The following is a 22,812-nucleotide window of genomic DNA, read 5'->3' on the forward strand; positions in this document are numbered from 1 at the left end:
AAGAGTGAGGAGGTGTGTGTGTGTATGTTTGTGGAGCCATGCATCTGTGTCTGTGGATTCACGCCTGTGTACTTTTGCCTGAGCACCAGCACACGCAGAAGAAGGATGACGCACAGATGGCCGCTGTACATGTTGTGGGTTTTTCTAAGCAGCTGGCCTGTCATTTTCTGATTGATACGGATCAGAATATGGATCAGTGCCAGCCAAGGTCAGTTTTTGTGAATCTTTTTCTATTCTTGGAAGTCATCATGAAAACATTGCTGAAAAAGTCCCACCAGCACCAGCCACTTGGCTTGTAGTGGAGTCCTCTTTAAAATGACACTGAGTACACAGCAACCTGAACAAATCACCTTTTTAGAAAGAAGCAATATGCACAGCCTCAGATGAACTGTAACATTGTTCCTTGCATGCCGCAGATACACACTTTTATGAACAATGTTGGATGTTAAAGCTTTTATTGAGCGTTAGGAAGAAATGATCTTTTCTCCTGACAATAAAGAGCAAATAAAAATGTGTTAAGCACCATCAGGGAGTATTGGCCAGAAATACTCATAAGTGAGAAGAAATGAGAACGCTGCAAAGTTAAAGGATGAGTTATAAAATACCGGCAACCTTTTATCTAGTGATAAACTGTTTATCTTTGGAGCTATTTCATCTTGAGACGCTGTAAAGCATTTCATTGAGCAGTGAGGAATTTTATTACACACATGCACGCCGGTGATATATGCTTGCTTGTACCAGATCTTAATGTGTGTTAGTCTGTGCTCCCTCATGTCTATGTTTGTGTCTGTGGTTATGGGACTTTACCGGAATACAAAAACACGATCACCCCATGACAGTATTCATTATACTTGCATGAAAAGATTCTGACTGCAGCCTTTCTTTTTAAATTACAAAGTAAATAGGATCAGATTATTCTTGTGCAAGCCTCAATTTTGATTCTACCTCCAGGAAAGAAAGAGCCAAAGAGGGGGAAATGGAAAAATACAAGCACATTAAGTGAGATCAGAATTGTACTTCACATGACTTCCATCCAAAAGCGCTTCAATTCAATCTCATGCTCAAGGATTTGTCCCCTTTTCTTGCAATTACTCTTTACTTTTATTTTCTCTAAATGCTGTTGCTTTGAGTTGAATCAGATTCATTCTGTCCGTCTTCAAGGCAGACATTCCTAGGCAGAGGTGGGAGGAAATGATTACCTGACAGGACAACAGCCATGCCATCTTTCTTGTTCATGTCTTTCTGTTTACTCGATGGGCATGTCTCCTTGCATGATTTGCCATGGATCTACTTTCCTGTCTCTCTGTCTGTGTGACTGCCAAACCCTCCGTCAACCTGTCCTTCCTATTTGACCGACCTTGTCTCATATCACCAGCAATCACTGGCACCCTCATCACTGGTCCCCACCTCCCTGAGTCCCTCTCTGAATATCCTTTCCTCCTATTTCACTGCACATTATTTTTTCATGTCTTCAGAGGAAAAAGAGAATCTTGGCTCTCCTTCATCCTTCTGATCCATAGGGTCGCAGAGGCCACCCTCTAGGGGACCAGACAGAGGCTGTTTGTTAGTCTGTTATTTATCTCCTACATAAAGCTCTCCTCATCTCCTATTAAGGAGCCCAGAACTCTTGCCCTTGACTTACACATAACTCTTGTGTCTTTTAGTGAGATGATTTACTGTTTAATTTTACACCAACTGAACCCAGGAGGGAGCCCGCCTGGTCCTGCCTGATGTCATATCACAGAAGAATGTGTTGGGGGGGGATTTGTGAACATGTGTGTGTTTATCTCAATGTGTGTGTGCATCTGTGCCTATGTTTTCCTTTTTAGTAGTAGCAGCTCTGTGTGTGTGTGCAACAAGGCCACAGCTAACGTTGCCAAGTACTCTATGCCTGACGAACATGTTTACCGGGACTTTACGCCTCTAATTTAAAAATAATGAGATATTAAACTGTGAAAATTACATTACATTACATTTTAGTCTCACTTCCTTGAACACAAGAGGAAACAAGAGGGCAAATGCCCTACAAATATATGTATGAAGTAACAATCTATTTTACACGTCAATACCAGGAGATTGTAGGAGACTCCATTTCCTGGGACTGATGAATGTAATTGCATTGATCTCACTAATTTCATTAGAGGAAAGGAAATGGAGTTCATAAGGTATTTGTTACATGTCAAGACAAGACTACGCTACAAAGAGTGGGGGGTTTGGTTCTTAGGGTGGACAGTTGGGGAAGAAAAATGAATCAGATCTGAGCGTACAGAAATTCTGCTGTTGGAGAATCCATAAAGCTAACCCTCCCTTCTATTTCATCATTGCCCCCATCACATCCTCGCGTGAGATACTAATGTGCACTGAGGTGTTCACCCCTTCTCTTAAAGATCCCAGTCTCACGATATTCAGAAGATGGTCCAATTGCTTTTATGTTCAAATGTTTCATTAATGATTTGACTTGTCAAAAGAGCTTGTTCCTCCACCAGAAAGACTCCATTAGCAAGAGTAACAATGTAAAGCACTCTGAACTTCTCCTGCTGTTTCATTCTCGCCATCAGTCCGGACTGGCTACACAAATTCCCCTGTGCTGTCACTTCTTCTTCTGAGCAGAGGTCTTTCTTAGTTTTTAAATAAATGAATAGTCATATCTGACATTCTTCTATTTTACATTCACATGTGCCAAGGATGATGTATTTGTGCGTGACTAGAAAAGGAAATATCTGAGATTATCTTTTTGAGATAAAGGTGTTATTTCACTACACAGTGGTGCTTTGAGCTGAAAGTACCACATCTCAGTTCAGCAGAGCACAATGAATATAATGTTATTAGCTCTGCACATATTTACTACTGAATACATTTTTATATTTTCCTGGTGAACAAAAAGGTGTAAAGATTAAAATATGGTTCCATGACTGTCTTTATTACAACACATGGCAATCCAGCACATTTGTGGATATAGATTTAACAAAAATGTCAACCTGCAAGTGGCAATTATAAATCTGGGGGATCAGCAAAGTCAGTAGGCTTCATCCTCTGAGTAAATGGCTCTATTGAGTTTTCAGAGCAATCGATCTGAAAGCTGTTATATATATCTTCGTCTAGACCAAAATGGTGGAGCGTCAAACCAACACTGCGACCCATTAAGCCAATGCACTTACAGTACATGGTTTCAAAAAAGAGGATCAGTAAGGATCAAACTGTACATTAGGGTTAACAGTTTGCAGATTGTTTGTGCTTGAAGAACACTCCCAGCTGGGGTTAAGAAAGGAAATCATTCTTCAAGAGGGGACACCTAACGAAAAGCCAAGAGTTTAATATACCCAAGATTTGTTACTGAGTTAAACAAAAAGCCAATGAGATGCTGACCCGACTGTTGGCGCTCTTCTCCCTGAGTGGACCAAGGTTTCTCGCTCCTTTTCCCTTCCTCTCCAAACAATACAGGAGGTAGAATAGAATAGAATAGAATAGGGAGGGATGAAACCCTCTTTAATGGTCACACATGCAGAGCACACAGCACACACAGTGAAATTTGGCCTCTGCTTTTAACCCATCCTAGTACCAGGAGTCTAGTACTAGGAGCAGTGGGCAGCTATTGTACAGCGCCCGGGGAGCAATGGGAGTGGGGGGGAAGGGGGGTGTCCGGTGCCTTGCTCAAGGGCACCACAGCAGGGCAGGAGGTGAACTGGGACCTCTCCAAGTAGAAGTCCACACTCCATATTTAGGTCTGGTCGGGGACTTGAACCAGCGACCCTACGGCTCCCAGTCCAAGCCCCTACTGACTGAGCCACTGCCAGACATATCTGAAAGCAGTTTATTGTTTCTTGCTTTTCTTCCCGGGATTGGTAGTGTTTATGAAGTGTGTGTGTGAAGTGAGCCTATGGGTGTTGAAGTTGTACGCCTGCCAAGAAAAGGACTTTAGCAGTGCCCAAGAAAATCAAAAGAACACAAGACAAAACATAGCCCTGAACAAAATATGCTTGAATACATATACAGTAGTTCACATCCTGTACAGTTCATGTCTGACAGACTTGTTACCACACATTTCAGTGTTTTCACAGCCTGAACTCATTTTGCCTAGAAGATGAATTCTGTGGATTACAAGATTATAAAGCGTTCCATATGGGCAGCAAGGTGGTTTCCTATGACCGATCTTTGGATCGGACTGTGATCCTCAAATATTCACATCCCTGCCTTCCACCATCCTGCGGTTTCTCAGACGGACTAGGTTAAAAAAACAACAACAACAAGATGGAGTCCTGTTTTTCTGGCATAGCTTTTTTATCTCTTTGTTCAGGGATAAAGAAAAAAAATCAACCAAACAAAACCCCAAACAATGAACATATACAAAGGCAACAACGCGGCGCATGTGCTTTACTGATCCTTTGTTTGCTGCCTGGGTAGGACAAGACATTTCTCTCTGCTTGCGTATGCATGTGTATGTTTGTTTGTGATTGAGTGTGTGTGCTAGTTAGCGTAAGTCTCAGCAGGAGGGAGTGGAAAGGGATGACGTGGGCAGACTGAAGCAGGGCAGGCTGGTGTTGGCCGGGTGGTGCGTGACTCCAGGGAAGAGGCCGTGAAAAGCAGTTATTTTGGAAGTCTATCAGACTTAAACACAAACACAGATGTGCCTCTAATCCTGGTCCAGCCCTTTATTCCCGCTCTGTTTCTGTTGCCGTCTTGCCTTCTTTATCATACCCACCCGTCTTCGTCCGTCCTCAAATTCTCAAAAGCAATCAGCTCCAGCTCACTTGTACAGTATGTTGCTTATTGTTCGTCCTTTTCTTCCACATTTTCTTTTCTCTTTTGTGTCAGACTTTGTGGTGTTTTTGTTGTTGCTGTGTCTGTCAGTGAAGCAGAGCAGTCATTAATCACTGGTAAACGTACGCAGAGGAGAAAGCAGACACTTCAAGAGGGGGGGGGGGGGGGATCTCTCATTCTGCTCATAAAACGCTTTTCTCAGCGCGCTCCACGGAGAGAGATGCAAACAGTTGGTAACTGGAGCACAGGTGCTGCAGCGGGTACAGTAAACACAGCCAGATGCACCGCACAACAAATTAGATACAAATAACTGCATTTTGCATACAGTTTAACATTCAGGCTACATTTTACTGGACATATTTGATAAAAAAAAAAAAAATGACTGGTTGACATAACTTGTCGATAAAAGTGCAGGGTATCAAATGAAACCTTTTTCTCTTCATATCAGTCAATACAGGGCTTTATACAAGCCCCCATTTATGTGGCTTATTGCTCGAGCAGCTGCTGTGTCTCTCTATGGAGTTGCTGTCAATAAAATGTCCTGTGATCATTGAGGGATGGAGCTTCACTTTATCGGAATGTCTGCCTTTCTCAGTCTCAAGGACATTAGAAAGAGAAAACAAAGAACTGTTCTTCCAAAGGAATATTATTCAATAAACCAATTTTCACATCCCTTATTCAAGTCCTCAAAACGAATGTCTTCCCTCTTAAAATAATCTCTGTTAGGCAAATATAAAAATATTACTCAGAAGTGAATTAGTGAATTCACAACAGGTTTCAGAAGAGAGCAGAGTCTGATGCAATAGGTTAACAATATAATAGAAAATAGATAGTGCGGAGGAAAAGAGGCTAACGCTGAGAGAAATGATTCTTCCACCTACTTTTTCTATGATTCTACATTCCCATGTGAGGAAACATAACGAGCATTGCTTCAAGTGAAATATTATGCTTGTTAGCCTTAAAGGTATTGTTTAACATTCTGGGAAAGATGCTTTATTTGCTGTCTTGTCGAGAGCTAGATGAAATGATCAATACCACTGTCATATCTGTTGATTAAATATCAAGCTACAACCAGGTGACGACTAGCCTAGCTTTGCAAGAAAACAGAGAAAAACAGCTAGCTAGTCTCTGCCCAGACGTAACAGACTTAGCCTAGCATTCCATATATCATTATTCTATCTTATAGGTTTAGCTTTTAGCTGTTTTCGGTTCTGATGTTAGGCTAGTTGTCTTTGACCATAGCTTCATATTAATGTACGGATATGATAGTAGCATTCTTTATCTTATCTAACTCTCTAAGTAGTTTAGAGAAAAGTCATATTTCCCAGAATGTTGCATGCCTTTGAATGATACATGCTCACCAATTTACAGTCTTATTTTGGTAATAGTCCGATACAGTGTTTAAAAACCTCTTTCTGTGGTACCATGATCTTAACTGTGACTGGCCATAGCTGTTTCCCTCCATTCCTCTCGCCCTCATTTTCTTTTTTTGTCTCGAAATATAGATCAGAGAACAGTAGAATAAAATGGCATTTTACTCGACAAACATTTATTCATACCCCGTCTATCTCTGTTGCTAAATTGTTGTTTGATCAGGGCTTTGTTCATTTTTCTGCTGACGGCTGTTCTAATGGAGGGTTAAGGGAGTTGGGTGGTGGTGGTGGTGGGGGGGTGATTACGTTGAGTCTATATTTACCCGAGCAGAATAAAATCGATAACTCTTTGCCGTAGGAGAAGTGTGTGGATCAATGGAAGGTTTCAAAAAGCCTCTGTGAAAAATCAATGTCCCTTACATGCTATTGATGGCTGTTTGGCTGCAGAAGAATGAGAACGACAAAGAACACCTGTTTAACGTGAGAAATTACTCACCCCATCCTTTGCTTTAGTCATTTGGGATTTGTTGGTGTTTCTGTTTTCCTCAACATGGCTCTCTCTTAAACAATATGCACCACTCATACTTATTTTTTTAAACAAGCAGAGATGTAAAGAAACAAAGTACTGCGTGTACTATGTAAAATGTAATTGTTTTACTGCTGGGGTACATTTATTGCAACATAGTTTTTACTCTTACATGAGTGAAAAAAAACGCTTTACTAATTTCCTTGTTATATTTGGATACATTCACGGCACAACTCTCCTTTATTGACTGTTTTGGGGCAGGTTGTGGGATGTTTTATTACAAGCTGACCATGAATACTATCATAATCTTTGGTTGCAATGATGTAATATTCACATACAGTATTAGAGTTTGAAAAAGATAGCAATGCGCCAGTACTTAATCCTTTATCTTCTATTCATGACGTTACTCGCTACTCAAGGTTGTTTTTTGTCGGATGAGACTTTTGAAGATTGCTATTTTGATGACTACCTTTCCTTATAATGAGTACTTTTTGGATATACTTTCCCCCTCTGTATTTAAGGAAGTAATTCAATGCTGCTGTCCAACAACTGAGAACACATGGAGGAAATGTTTGTGACGCTAATACCAGGCTACATTCAGTACAAACCTGCGTCACTAGAGGCTGATAGGGACTAATATAATGCCACAGACTTACATCAGGTGCACAACACTACTTGAAGTGGCAGAGTGTATAGTGCTGGAATAATTAATTCAGTGCTTCTATTAATAACAAGCGGTCAATAAGATCCCATTGAGCTCTGACACAGTCTTGGCTCTCAAGGGGAATAGGGAGTACAGTCCTGCCAAGACCTGGAGCCATGTGAGGCTGCAGGCTCAGGGGCCGGGCAGTAGGCCTCTGTCCTGAGCTGCCATGATGGAAGTGACAATGCTGCAGACCTGCAGAGATACAGGTGAGGCCTGCTGTCACCCCGCCTGTCCAACTGATGGCAACTTGGTCAGGGCAGGGAGGAAAGCGACGGGATGGAGGGAAAGACCGCTGCCTGCATGTCACTCAGTGCTGCGCTGGATGACAGAACAGCCCATTAGGAGAGGGACTGACTTCACAGGCCATTAGGGAAGGCATCACACAGACACAGCACACAGAGCACTGAGTAATGGCACAGTAGGAGAGAGACAGGAGAGGGGATGAGAGACAGCGAGCTCTGTTTCAAAACGTTGTGGATAAAACCTAAAACTGCAACAACTTAAAGATCTCCGATCATGCTATTTTAGGCATATATTATGGGTCTCAGATATATAAAACACTTTAAAAACATGTCTATGATGTGTTTTGCTAAAAAAAAAAAACAGATGATGCATTTTAGGCATCCCTCATATCCCTCTGTTTCAGCCCTGTTAGAAAACTGCTGATTCTGGTTCCTTAGATTGAAAAAAAAAAAAAAAAAGGAAATGCTGCTGTGATTAAATGCCATATCATGTTCCAAACCACATCAAGGATTATTTCTGAAACAGTATGGAACTCAAATGCTTTTTCTCTTGCGGGTTTAGCACAAGGTGAGTACCAGGTCTCTCTTGCAAATGAGACCTTGTGTCTCAATGAGATTTTACACCTGTATAAATAAAGGCTAAAAAAAAAAAAAATGTCCTGCTTTCTTACACTGAGGCCCAATCCCAAACCACGCCCTACACCCTACCCCTACACACTACCCCTCCGTTTGCGCGTTCGCGCGGAGGGTCCGCCACATTAAGTGCTGTTCCAAACCAACGAGTGTGCAGCGTGTGGAGGGGGAGTGGGCTATCAAGCCCTCAAACAGCGAGTCTGCAGCGGTGCTGACTGGAGACCGGTCACTACCTGACCGGACTCAACGCTGTGTGTGTCCGTCAGGAAACACGCTGTTTACAAACAGTTCCATCAAACATCCACTGATAAATTGCGATGTTAACAACGTCATGATAACCTCATATTTTTTTAACTTAGGATCATACCTGTGGTTAGTCTAGAAAAAGGTAAATGTGTGCATTTTATCATAAAGTTGTGTATATTTAGAGACTGTTGCAAAAACTAAGAAGCTTATAAAAATCTGGTTTAAAACTAAAAGAGCTTTACAAAAAAGTAACACAATTAAAGATGTTTGGAGTTTTATTTTAGTTATTAATTTTATTTTTTGTCAAAGAGATGCTGATTTGAAACCGTTGTTACATACAGTTATGGCATTTCATGTTTCTGCCGGAGAGAGGGGAGTTTGTCCCAAAGCTTGCCGCTGTATTTACTCCCTCCATCTGACAGGAGGGAGCCTCGTTGAGCTGCGAGTGTCACTCACTCCGTCACGGAGGGGTAGTGTGTAGGGGTAGGGTGTAGGGCGTGGTTTGGGATTGGGCCATACTCTCTCAGTACAGGTTAGCTCTGAGTGCTAGCGATGCTCGCTAATGTAAACAAAGACCATTGTTTTCCGACACTTTGTGAGTTCCCTGACACACCGGGGACACATATGTATGTATAAAAGGACATTCTAAAGTGCATATTGCATGATAGGTGGGAAAATTAAATATTGTTGCTTAGATTTTTTTAGTTGCTTTCAGCTTTGACTGAGAAATATGAAACAAAAGGCAACATTCCCAAATTCCCAACAGAGGACTTGAGAGGTTACAAAAATGGACTAAACGCATCAACAATATAAAATCATTGCCATGCCTACCACCCCACAGAGCTGTCTTCTTGTTAAAATCTCCAGTTCTCGGTACGGCCCCACTTGCCCTCTAGTCATCATTAAAGAGAAAGACGGGAGCCCAACAGAGGCATCAACACGCATCACTTCTCCTCTGCTCTGAACGCTTCACCCTCAGCAATCCACCAGCCCCTGACGGACTTATTTACTGCACAAAGTGGATTATGTTTGGCTGCTCAGTATACTTCCAAATGTTCCTTTGATAGCCTCTCTCTTTCTCCCTGGCCCATCCCCTTTGACTCTCTGGTTCTGACCAATTCATGGAAATAACAGAACTGTCGGACCGGTTTGTGGCTGGTGAAGCACTACTGAAGGGCTCAGATAAAGGGTGTCAGGCTGATGCGACGCACTCTTACTCCAAAACAAAGACCTGCAAACTCTCTCATCTTTGACTTGATCCTTTTGTTGTTAATGTGAAAAAAAAAGGAACATACAAAAGTTTACTTCAAGCAGCTCCCCAGGCTGTTCCCTAAGGATTGGATAAAACCCGGAAGAAAAACAAAGAACAGAAACAAAGGGAGAGAAAAGTGCTTCTTTTGCACAATTTAAGACCCAAAGAGATAGAACTGTGAGAGTTTTGTAAACAGCGAGGAAAAGCTGATGGTTAGATATCCCAGATAAAGACCGAAGGAGAGTGGGAGCAGGGGATGAAGCAGTGGTCTCTTGGAATGATGCTTTTTGATGAATTACAGCGCGCAGCAGCAGCCAGAGTCTCGAGCCTCGCTCTGAGAGAGACAAACTGCACATTCTGTTGTGACAGAATCTCTGAATTTTAAGCACTCTGCAGCTCCTGCTTTTGCAAAACAACATATTTACACAAACATTTTTCTTTCTTCTCAGGCCCGACCTCCAACATGTTGTGTTTATATTTTGTACTTATCAAAACTAGCAGTTTTGCAGAAATCTAATATGCAGTGATGGGAGTCAGTTGTTGTTGTTGTTGTTGCCACATTCAAATCTTGACTGCTCAATGAGGAAAGGTTTATTGAAACATGAACAAACAGCTGAGGCGTTGCTATTTGCATACTCCTAGTTCTTAAGATATGAAAGCAGTTTATTGTTCATATTGTTATCTCTGATTAATCTTTGTTCAAACCCTTCATGTCCTTTCTGAGGCTTATGGTATAAACTGCTGTCCTGCTCTTTTGGGCCTGGAAATAGCTTTTCATTATTTCTCCTTATATCTCACAGAAGACCCAGAGTTATGGATTCAGTAAAGATTGTGTGACAAATTGTATTGTTATAAAGGAGCTATTAAAATAGTACTGAACTTCGGGCAACCTTTCTGAAATGGCCTGATAAAAGAGAGAAAGGAGGAGAAATAATCATTCTGTGAACCCAGTGGACCTCACTCTGTGGGAGAGTTTAGCTGCTTAGCTGCTTTGGAGCCTTCCTCGCGTCTAAAGGGAAAACTTCTCAGGGCCAATCAGAGCTGCTTAAATTGTCTAAAGATTTTGTGGCTATAATTACACCGGGAGAACACAACATAATCATCTATGAGGACGTGGCGAACAAACCAGCTATGCTAATGTGTTTATTTTCTTTTATCAACGTCCATCACACATCCCCAATCAGCGTTAGCCGTGAAGTGCTCTCAACAAGCTGCAAATTCAGAAGAAATCAGTGATGCACATCAAATCTGTCACTTACGCTGACGAGCATCTGAGGGAACGGTCCTCGAGAATTCTCTGCCACGTTGATTGGTGGGATCACCCAGTCCCTCTTCTGTCTCCTCAGACCCTTGGAGCTGTTCCTGCCCGACCCTGAGAACATGATGACAGGAGGTGGTGCTTGTGACGCCTCCTTCCTCTCTTTTCTCTCCGCGACTTTCCCCTCTTCCTTTATGACCTTTAAGAAAACACAGGGCTTTATTTAGAAGGGTGGATGTGCTGTTAATATTAACAGGAACTGATGTGATGCCAAAGTCTTGTCTGTTTCAAAGCAGAGGTTCATTTGACAAGAGGAAACAATGTGTGAATGATATGACTGACATGGTCAATGTTTATCCTGTTTTGCAGTTTTGAAACAACTTTAAAAAAACGTCCATCTCCCTGCTTTCAGAAGGAATCACTCTACAAGCAGGTACATGTGTCATAGCAATAACTGGAGTGAAGAAAAGTTGTAGTGTAGCTTTTCAGTCTCCGTAATGAAAAGCAGTCCTCCGTTAATAATTGTGGTGCTATTTCTTCATCCATATAATGGCTTTCATACATTCTGATAATAAAGTCATAATACATCCCTGTTATAGAGGCCTGCAATAATAACACAAAGAAAAAAAAAGGATGCTGAAACAAAAGCTGATTTGAAATGAGTGTATATATTTAATAGACAGTTTATTGTGTGCAATGACGATGAAAAGATGATTATCAAAATCGTCCAAGAGCTGAACAAAAGGCAAATATAATTGATGTTTTTAAAAATGTTACCATTTTAGTTGAAGCTTTTACAGCAATTATGAAATTCATTACAGATAGAAAATATAAACTTAACGCAAATGACAAGCTTGCTTAAGTTTGTTAAACATCTGAACTTATTCATTTGTGTCATCAGGCTTGAGCAACACAGAGCTGTACAGAGCTCAGTTTGAATGTGCATGTCTATGTGCATATATTTGTAATTGAACATAAACAAGGGACTTTGTCATTTAAACTGGGTATAAAGAGCCTATTAACTCATATTCCCCCATCACACATTTCTCTTACAGGTTCCCTGCAGGCAGAGAGGAATGACCACCAACAAATCTGTCTTTTTGAAAGATGCTCCAATAAGGAACTTGAAAGGAGCCTATTTTCAATCTCCTTGTGAACATTAACTCACCCGTGAGTCAGAAGAGCTACATCAAATGCTGAAGCTATCAGACATATCGCCTATCTAAATTAATGTCCTCATGTTGAAATACTGCAAAACACATGAAGGTGAACTGCAGAGTTTCTGCTTCATTACAAATGCTTGCAGGGTGGGTAGGAGCAAACACAAGTCATTGAAAATACAGAAAGAAACCTTTAATCGTGTTCCTCAGGGCTAGTTAAATCACCAGAGTGCACATAATCAGATATGTAGCTTCTTAATGCAAGTACATTACACACATCGGCGCGTCTGTGTCAAGGTTACATAGGCTCCACCGTCTCAAAGCCTACTTTTTAACTACCACAAGCCTAGTGTCCCCAGGGAAACAGTGGATGTGCTGTACTGTGTGTAAGTGATATAAAGGTTATATTAAATTGGCAATCTGGAGGTTTGTTCTACAGCAAGTTTACCAACATATCTCTGGGTTACAAGCCAGTGAAAACATGTCAAGAATTGAGTCACAGACATCACTGTGAAGCTCTGCATCAGTTGCGCTCTCTGTCTCAATCACGCTCCCCTGAGCTATCCCTTGCTCCTGCGCCCCCCCTCTGCCCTTCTCTCGCAGTGTTAGTGTTGTCTCTGTCTCTCCTTCCAGTCAGTGGGTCTTGACAGCTTGTCTCAATAACAGTGATTCCTCCAGCTCTGAGCTGCGTTAGGCTGATGGCGCAGCAGAAGGTAACACAGCAGCACAGGTTCACCCGCCAAAGACACCTACTAAAAGGCCCCCCAATACATTTCTTTCATCAATTCAACCTTAGTTTTTACAGGGTGGTCCAATCATAGAGGTTTACTCTCCTTCTAATGATTGTTATGTGTACCCAGGTCTAATTATAATCAAATATATAGAAAACTGCATGTGAAATATGAGGAGAAAATGGAGAAATGGTTTAAAAGGCATCAAACTAACACTATATAACATTAGAAATTCAGCTATAGCAGTTTTGTCTATGTATTAATATGTGAATCATGAATAGTGGATGTATCTTCCTCCAATTATATAGTGTTTTGCACTACTATCCACTTGAGTGCCCGCAGGTAGAAACACAAGGTGAACATATTAATGGATTGAATTAACGGGTAGGGAGATGAATGAACTAGATGCTGTGGAGCCAAGGCGTCTGCTGTTTACATGTCTGATCTTCATCTTCACCAGTTATACCCGTAATCACATACTTTGTGATAAGACATCTGCTGAGCCTTCAGGTGTCTTTTCTTGTTGGCAAAGGGAGTGATAGCCAGTGTTTTTAAGTATGAGTCTGGTTATGGTTCTTACATTAACAGCCAGGCTCGAACTGATTAATAGTTACATATACCTGCAAGTACACTACATTATTGTAAGTGTGTGTGTAGCAAACTGAGGACTTTAGAAGCTGTTGGGTAACTGTGACAGTAGGGCTGTGCAATTAATCATATTTTAATCGCAATCACGATTTTGGCCTGCCACAATTACGAAAACAACATAATCGAAAAAAACTATTATTTTGCTTTGCTAGGTTGTGACAGTGCACTGCAACATATTTGATCTAATTAATTTTGGTCTCATTTATTTGTATTTATCATATTTATATATGTTTAGTAACTTGTGGAAGTGCGCTCCAAAATATTTGTTGATCTTGTTTATTGGTATTTATTATTTTGATATCATTTATTTTATTTATTTTTGTATTGGTTTTTCAGTTGAATTATACGTTCAGGGTAATCAACAGTTAAAAAGATACTGTTCAAATTATTATTTGTATTTGTTTTAAAGTTCAATAAATGGATTTTTTCAAAGTCAATGAATAATCGTATTTAATAATCGTGATATCAATTATTGACCCAAATAATCGTGATTATGATTTTTGCCATAATCGCACAGCCCTATGTGACAGTACTGTGCTACATACAGACGATATGTGGCAATGCAATAGAGGGTGTGGGGGAACAAAAACTAAACAATTTGAAACCACTCCTTTAGAGAGAAGATAGAGAAATCCTTCATTACAGTAAATAAAACAGTGCAGGTAGGACATACAGTACGTGCTCATGTGAAGGGGTGGGAGGGTTTGCGTGTCAGAATATAAGAAAAATCTGGGCTTGTGGATTCAGGACCATAGGAGAAGGAAGTACAATCACCATACATTTACATAATAAGAGGGTAGTGTTTTTAATACCACCTCCATTTCTTTCATTTCGTATTACTTCTGTGCAATATGTAGCTTAACAGTTCTTCCCCAGCAGTTGACATTTGAGAATAAAAATGAAAAACAACACAGCTACAGTGCTGGAAGATGGCAATGGCTTCTGGCACACGATGAAAGTGTAGGGGTCCTGTACAATGCAGTCTATAAAAAGTGTTTTTTCTTTATCTCGTTCTGTTTGTTCTTGCCTGGTCAACGTCCCTCCGAGGGTTGGCTTGTATCTGCCAGCGGAAACAACGCTTTCAAGGCTGACTTCATTAGATGGACGCCCAGGAGAAAAGCTTTTAAGGCTGCTTTAAAGGAAAATGTGTCAAGCTACCAGGCATATGGTGTGTATGCGTTTATGTGGGTGTGGGGTGTGGAGGGGCTCGGGCCAAGGTGTCATGTTCAGTTTCATCAAGCAGGCGCTACATTTCAGACACCATGCACCGTGCAATTCAGGGCACTTTCAGTAACTATGCAGAAAGGGAGGTGGTTACACAGGGAAACGCATGCTAGGTATTAAGATGAATGAACGACAGGATTGGCTGCTGCACCTGGTCATTAGTGGAGGAACATCTTGATTCTAACACCCAGACAATTTGGACTCTTAAATGGCTGCATTTTGATCTGTCAGACTAGTTCCTAACGTGATCTTTATTCCTTTTTTTGTTGCTGTGTAAGTAGCGCAGAGAGGGTTTATGTTACATAAACTGTGAGTCTGATCCAAAACAGTGAAGATGCAGGTTGTGAGCAAAACACAGTTATAACACTTTGAAATGCTCTGACGCTGAGAGGAACTGAAGAGTGACAATTCTCTGTGGGTGTTTCATTACAAAAAAAATACAAGTCAGTTCATCCAGTATTCAATATTGATTATAGCAGCTATATACGCTGGTAAAGAAAGTACATAAATGTTGACAAATACAACTCAAGAATATGTATTTTGGGGGGGTATTGTTGTGTACACTATTGTACACTATTACAGTATTTCTAAGGTTTAACATTCACTTTCAATCTCAATGATTAGGTTAGGGGTTAGTGCTTAGGAATATGATATTTTAAAATGCATAATAGTTCAACAAAAACATTCTGTAAGTTTATATAAAAGGGTGTTGACTGTGTCCATGCTGCTAAAATACAGAATGTTGAAATAGTTTCTGTCTATTTATGATTAGTTGAGGGTGAGCAGCAGGTCCTCTTTCGGCCAGTGACGGAGCTAAAACCCTGAAACAGACCAAATGTGATCTCACTCATGACCCTGAGCAGCTTGTCCTCATGCTCACGGCCCAAAAAGCACAAACAGTATACCCTCCTCCTCCTCCTCCTCCTCTTCTTCTGCTGTGTTCACAATCTGTATAAGAGACCTGCTATCCCTCCAAACACACATGTTACCATATTCCATGTTCGCTGTACTGTGAGACAAGTTCACTGAAACATGCTCGTGATCCTTTGCCTGCAGTCCATATTCAGGAGACCGGCCTCTGCCAAGCGCACCATGCCTGTGTGCACAAACAGGGTCTGTCAGCAGAGCGGGAGGAGACAGATGTGAGCCGGCTCTGGACAAATGTATTCTTTTTCTTCAGAGAGAGGAAGGCTTAGTGGGGCTGACTGCAGGGGCTGGTTGCCCCACATCCCACCAGTGCAGGGTGGAGTGGCAGAGGAGGGGCGAGACGTGTTTGGGATGGAATGAGGAGGATGAGGGGAAGGGTTGTCAGAAGCAGATGTGGCCCCCCTCCCCTCCCCTAAATAAGTCATGCTCCAAATCCTTTTATCTACACATGCTAACAGGTACTAGTGAGTTCCCTGAGGAGAGATGTAGAGCGGGAAAACTGAGAAAGAGAATTGGAAAAAGGGCTGTGCACATCACAAAAGGCTTAACCAGGCTTTTTTTCTAGCCAAGGTGTAATTCTGATTAAACTCTCCAACTCTGATTTACTCGTTCTTATTCACACTCACACGGAAAGAACGAACGTACAGGAAGGTGGCGAATTGATTTGAAAACAGGTTAAGCGGAGATGTCCGAGATATGTCCGAGATAGTTCGGCAGTGGCTCAGTCAGTAGTCCGGCAGTGGCTCAGTCAGTAGGGGCTTGGACTGGGAGCTGTAGGGTCGCTGGTTCAAGTCCCCGACCAGACCTAAATATGGAGTGTGGACTTCTACTTGGAGAGGTCCCAGTTCACCTCCTGCCCTGCCGTGGTGCCCTTGAGCAAGGCACCGGACACCCCCCTTCCCCCCCACTCCCATTGCTCCCCGGGCGCTGTACAATAGCTGCCCACTGCTCCTAGTACTAGACTCCTTGTACTAGGATGGGTTAAAAGCAGAGGCCAAATTTCACTGTGTGTGCTCTATGCTCTGCATGTGTGACCATTAAAGAGGGTTTCATCCCTCCCTATTCTATTCTATTCTATTCTATGTCTTTGCACTTGTTCAAACTGTTATGAAAAATGGAGGATAAAGAGCAAAAAGCAAACTGGAGTAATATATCAGAAGGTTTAATGGTAGCTTCACAGATTCTACAGATTCAAAGGGATGTGTTATTCCCTTGATTCGAGGATGGCGTGCACTCTCATGCAACCCTGCACTTAGCTCAGATAAAACCTATAGGCTCCAATCATAAGACACTTTATGCGTTCAACAAAGACACAACCTCACACAGACCCTACAAAGCAATTAAAATGTTACGCAACATTTGCATAATTCACACTTGATTCGACATAATCTCTTTAAAAAAAATAAAAAAAGGCATAAACAAATAATGTTACCCCCCACACACACACATACGCTTACACACACTAACGCTATGTGAACAGGAGTCAGTGAGTGTGAAATGGATGCAGCCCCCCAGCTCTGGTGCCATCAGCCTTAGCCAGCTGGCGGTGGTCCCGGCTCTTCCCCCCCCCCCACGCCACTGCCTCCCCAAAACCCTGCACGCTTTGATATCAGCCAGCCCCTGGCTACCCAGACATCTGGAAGTTATTATTCAACAGCGCACTCCAAAAAAGAGCCATTTCCATAATGAAACATCACATTTTGTTTCTGTGCCCTGCTTTCTGCTCGCGCCACATTCATGTTTGTTACAATCCGTAGCGTATTTCTGACCTTTGGCCCTGTCGAGCTCTGTAATTATTTGAATAGCCTGTCATTTGACCTTTCACACATTGTGGTTTAATCCTGAAGCTCCCACCATACTAACCAGTGAGTCATCTGAAGCCTCCCCAGCTACAATAGGGTGAGAATGAAGGCCAACTTCATCAGAGCCAGAACAACATACTTCACACCCACGCACACTGATCCCTTGTTGTCCGATGTCCCACTCTGCCTCAATATTCGCTGTTGTTAGAATTTGATGTATAACTGACTTGTGATAGGTCTTCTTTGTGTCTGACCATGCACACTATAAGGAAGATACAGCTGATTTTAAACAGTTTTAATAGCTGTCTCAAAATCTAAACACAAAATATTCAACTATTGGAAAAGTTGACACCTTCAATGAATCAAACTAACCTTGCTGATGTCAGAGATGCTTTGCATTGATTTTCATCTTTTGCTTACACACATCAAAAATGTGGTTTATTATGGGTAATGATCCTCTCAAGACTCAAAGTGATGGAAGTAAAGCTCAAAATGTATTCTGAAATCCATCTATAATGTTGTCAAAATCTGATTTATTTAGTTAAAATATGATTTATTTGTGTGAGGGCGTTTGTCTATCTGTATTAGCACAGAAATAAAGTGAGTCTGCAGGAACTGATCACCCTGAACTGAAATAAATAGGTTAAAAAAAAGTATTCGTCTTATTAAGTCCCAAAATGTACATCCTAACTTTCTGTAATTAATTTGTGAACATGTCCTTCATGAGAGCATAGATTTTCTTGACTGATAAACTAAATAGTAACATTGGATGAACTGGTTTCTCCAAGTTTTAGCAGCTAAAACACAACAATTACATATAATCTTCTTTAAATATCGTACAGTGAACATTGTGCCAAATATTTGCTAATTTACACATCCAGCACCCTCAGAGCGACACAAGCCTGCATTAGAAATTTGTTTATGGCCCCCTGGTGAATATAAGAGCAATATTCATTCTCCTTTGTACTGTGTTTTGTATATTCACTGTGTTTTTCAGAGCCTTTTCGCTGAAAACAGTGAGACTAAACATAATTATAGCTGCTTTAAGCTTTTTCTTTATCTTGAATGCTGTCAATTGTTTTACACAGTTTTATGCTTCAACTAAACTTGAGCATTTGTTTATGGCCAGTAAGTGACAGCTGGTTCCAACCAAAAACCCAAACACGAATTAGTGGATTGTTTTCAGTCATTATGTTTCATAAGTGATACACTTCCTAGCTAGGTTTGATATTTTCAGGAACTGACAGGCCATCTCCTGCATGTCTGTAATTACATTATAGTGAAAACAGGCTACTAATAATATGTGTTGTTTTTACCTGATGTGATCATCACTCTTTTGATTTTGACACTCAGATGTGGCCTTGTGGTTCTGTAGTCATGGGGACGGTTGAGCTCACGCTGCTCAGGCTTCACCTGACCCCTGACAGCTTTTAAATAGAGGAGGGAGAGTCGAGGACCCCTGGGGTATCCAAGGCACAGGATGTTTTCCAAAAACAGCTTATAGCTGAGGGGAATCATGATCTCTCCCCGTGGCAGTGTGATTCTATCACTTTCAGCCGTGTGCTACTGCTACTTCTTATTGCTCCAGTCACTCCCTCCCTCCCTCTCTAAAACCCCAAGGAGTTTTGACCTGATTCTTGGCTGTTGCTATCACCAGGACCATTGGAGAAAATTCGATAGGAAGAAGAAACTCTGGGATTATAATTGAAATTTGAAGCATGATATTTGCGTGCTTGTGCTCAGTGAGAGTGAAACTCACCTCATTCTCATTTTGTTGAGGTAACAGTGGGTCAATGAGGGCCAGCTGGATCACCGTCTCCCAGACTCGTGTGGTGGGACCCCCGGCTGTTAGTTTAAACTGGACTGGTTCGTCCAGGCTGGCTCCCTCTCCCTGGGCATAGATGGACCCATCTGTCCGCACACTGAAGATCGGATCACTGCTCCGGAAGACCACAGCGTCATTCCCCATGCAGTCATCGAACTTCACTGTGGACAAGAGAAATGTAAAGATTTAATAAACGTATAATAGAAACATATATTGTGTCATCATTTAACAATTAAATTGCCGTTTTTTCTCACAGGGATGCAAACATTCACATACAGTTCACACATCAGTATAGGAAGTAGATTACAGAGATTGTATCATGTGCCCTGTTTGACTCTGGTGCATCTCACCATTAGTCTCCATTAGTTATAGGTCAAAACATCACAAGGATAAGACTCTTGAGGATTGTTCTCTAAAGCTGCTTGTGAGAAAAGACGGACACGTGATGAGGTGTGTGTTACTGTGGAGGGGGTGAAACATTGATCTTGATAAAGCTTGAATCTGTTTGAAGGTGGACAAAGTGTTTGGTAATTAACAGTTACAATGACAGAGAGGATGTACAATTATTTGTATTATTTGGCTTAATGATGGTTCAAATAGAAGATCATTTTTGTTTTCACTTCATATTTAATTGTTAAAGGTAGGGTAGGTAATTTTGGAGAAACCAGCTCGAGATCGGTAGAATTTGAAAATACACAGCCGGAAAAAATCTGCCACTTCCTTACAGAGCCCCTCCTCCAACACACACGAACGCGCACATGACCAATGAGGGCACGAGATAAGTTTGTGCACAGATGGAAGGCTGACAGGCAGGTAGGCCATCCAGTTATTTTAGCCGGGCCGGCTAAAATAACTGGTCGTGCTTTTTACAGTACTACGTCTTCCACAGATGACATTTTTTAATGGATTTTTTGTCAAAGCACTTAAGATATTCATTGCTATCGGGATATTAAGAGCATTCCATGGAATATAACAAAAAGTGTATCTTGAGCCGGTTTCTCAAACTTACCTACCCCACCTTTAATTGCATGAAATTATGAGTTTTTTTTTGTTTTGTTAATAGCCAATGCTCATAGTAGTGCTAATGGGGATCCTAATAAAGAATAAGACGACCTGGTCAAACATTAAATAGCATTGTTACTTTATAAAAAATAGATAATATACATAGGAAGTAACCAACAGTGAATACCAGTGAAGTGATCAGCTTCATCTGCAAATGTAGTACTCCCATTTTCATGACTAAAATGAAAAAACCTGTTCTGTCAAAAAACTAATATTCTACTAGTGTTGTGGCTTTTCACGATACTATGTTTTTTCACGAGTGACACAAAATGATGCTTTTAGCTTTAAATCTGAAGGCTAAACCGCTCTGTTTCTAGTCTTTTCTCTAGTTATCTCTGTCAGTTCAAGATCATATGAATTCACAGTGATCGCTGCACAGACTGTCCCATCCTCTTCTTCTCTTCTCTTTTCCTTCACACTGAGATAAACTGAGACATGTGAAAACCAAACACTTTGCACATCACATCTTCATCGTGCTGTAAAACATATTTTAGTGAAATGGCTTAAGGAAAACGGCCAGCTAATTGCACCAATTTTCTTCAAATGACAAATTACACATAGCTGCCACCCATTTTCTAAAGCTTTCTTTCACACAACCCTGGGTTTGCACATCAGTGTACATACACCTGTCTCCTCACATTTATGTAAAGGTTTGTGTTTGTAGTTCAAATTGATTGATCTGAACAATGTGCCTTTGTATCTTAATTCAGAATGTCACAGTTTTCTCATACATCCTCACACCTAATGACCCAGATCCATTTTTATCCTCCACATTGGCTCATTGTGCTTGGATGAGAACATACAAAATGTTCAAACTGAATTGTCACCTCCATCGTTAGCACAGATCATTTAATACAGTCACACTAAACCAGTCACTGCTAATAACCAATCTGCAGGGAATGTTTTCTTGCACCTAGAGGGCTTGGCCTGTTTGTACATATCTGATCAGTATTCATTTAACATGTGTGATTAACACAAATCACACAATTACTTGAATAGGCTTATCACTCTGCACAGCGTATGACAGGATAATAAAAAAAGGTGCATATTCATCCATCCCATGTAAACACGATTGTGTGAACAACACAAGTGGTTCATTAATTAATGCCCGACAAATAGATATTACACTGTAGCAACCAATGCTAACAGGGCTCTGGTGTCATATAGAGAAATAATAGTCTTACTCAAATTTGTATGAGCAGGGAGTACAAATGGAACTCAAGCCTCAATCATCACAGCATCCTTGCACCATACACACACTTTTGATTGGAAACTGTGGCAAATATACAGGAAAAGAGCTTGAAATATAAAAAATGTCCCCATCCTTCAAAACAGAACATCCCGTACGAGGAGGAGATTTGCTTCTCCAGCAGGGTACACTGCCAGAGAAGTAATCAGAGGCAGGTCAATACATGCAAGAAAATCTCTATGGAGTTTTGTGCTCTCCAGTAAGGACATTAAATACTTTTTCTATCACATTAAGATAGTACTGTATAGTTCAGTACGGAGCTTTCTGCTTTGCCATGGCGCTCGTGTGTGTGATCTCTTATGAGACTCTCACGGAGTTCATGAGAAGATGAGTCACAGACAAAGTGTCGCACATATCCTTCCTCCCTCACAGCACCCGAAGCCTTTCCTCTCGGGGATTATAACGTCTAGACTACAAATCGTAGAAAACCCTGAGCTGAAGGCCGCATCTCACTGCCGTATCTACTCTTCCTCTCTTCCCACGTCTCCACAACAGCTGAAACAAGGCTTCGATTACAGAAAGTAAACTGCGAGTAAATCTGGCTTTTTGTTCTCTCTGGATCTAAATATGCCTATGATCTTGTCAGTACCCTTCTCTCTGAGGCTTGATGTCCAGACAGCCACTCAGAGCTGAGTCAGAAGGGACAGCTCAGCAACAACAGCGCATATAGCAGGTGCTGCACAACTGTCCCGGTCTAGACAGGAAGAGACAGGATGTACGAGATTGATTACATCAAGCCAAAAGGCAGAGAAGTCTGGCTTTCTCTCTTTATGTAGCTGAACAGTTCTTCCCCAAACAAACACTCTCAAAAGCCTTTTTCGCTTCTCTCTGTTTGTCTCATTCTCTTTTATGTTGTCTAAGCTTATCTCATATCTTTTACCATTTATTTTTTACAGATTCTCAAAATTAAATTTGGAAGGTCGGGATGACAATAACAAACACGCCAGTTGGCAAACATGTATCCATGCAAATAGATTTTTGGAAGGCTGCCTGATCATAAAATTAAGTCAAAAATCTAATTCAAAGCATGCTTTATTTTATTTCTATGTCCCCGAATATGTGAAACTGTCTAAGAGTGTGAAAAAACAAAAGCAGCAGGTGGTCTGTTGTCCTTCCTCTCACCGTCTTCAAATTGTTTTCTCGTCTCTGTCTGAGCTAGGCACGCAGCCACCAGTGTGTTGCTGCCGTCA

The 22,812-nt window shown here is 41.3% G+C and overlaps 1 protein-coding gene across 1 annotated transcript in view; it reads right to left on the bottom strand.

Annotated features, from left to right (window-relative positions):
- LOC117479386 (cadherin-4-like) overlaps positions 1-22,812 on the bottom strand; it is a gene marked incomplete in the record, with an annotated part of 211,729 nt that overhangs the window by 43,069 nt on the left and 145,848 nt on the right. Inside the window, 2 exon segments of the mRNA XM_034126335.1 lie at positions 10,996-11,193; positions 19,246-19,472. Of these exon segments, the coding sequence (XP_033982226.1) occupies positions 10,996-11,193; positions 19,246-19,472 (425 nt within the window).

Source organism: Trematomus bernacchii, unplaced genomic scaffold (assembly GCF_902827165.1).
Source record: "Trematomus bernacchii unplaced genomic scaffold, fTreBer1.1, whole genome shotgun sequence".
Classification (NCBI taxonomy): domain Eukaryota; kingdom Metazoa; phylum Chordata; class Actinopteri; order Perciformes; family Nototheniidae; genus Trematomus; species Trematomus bernacchii.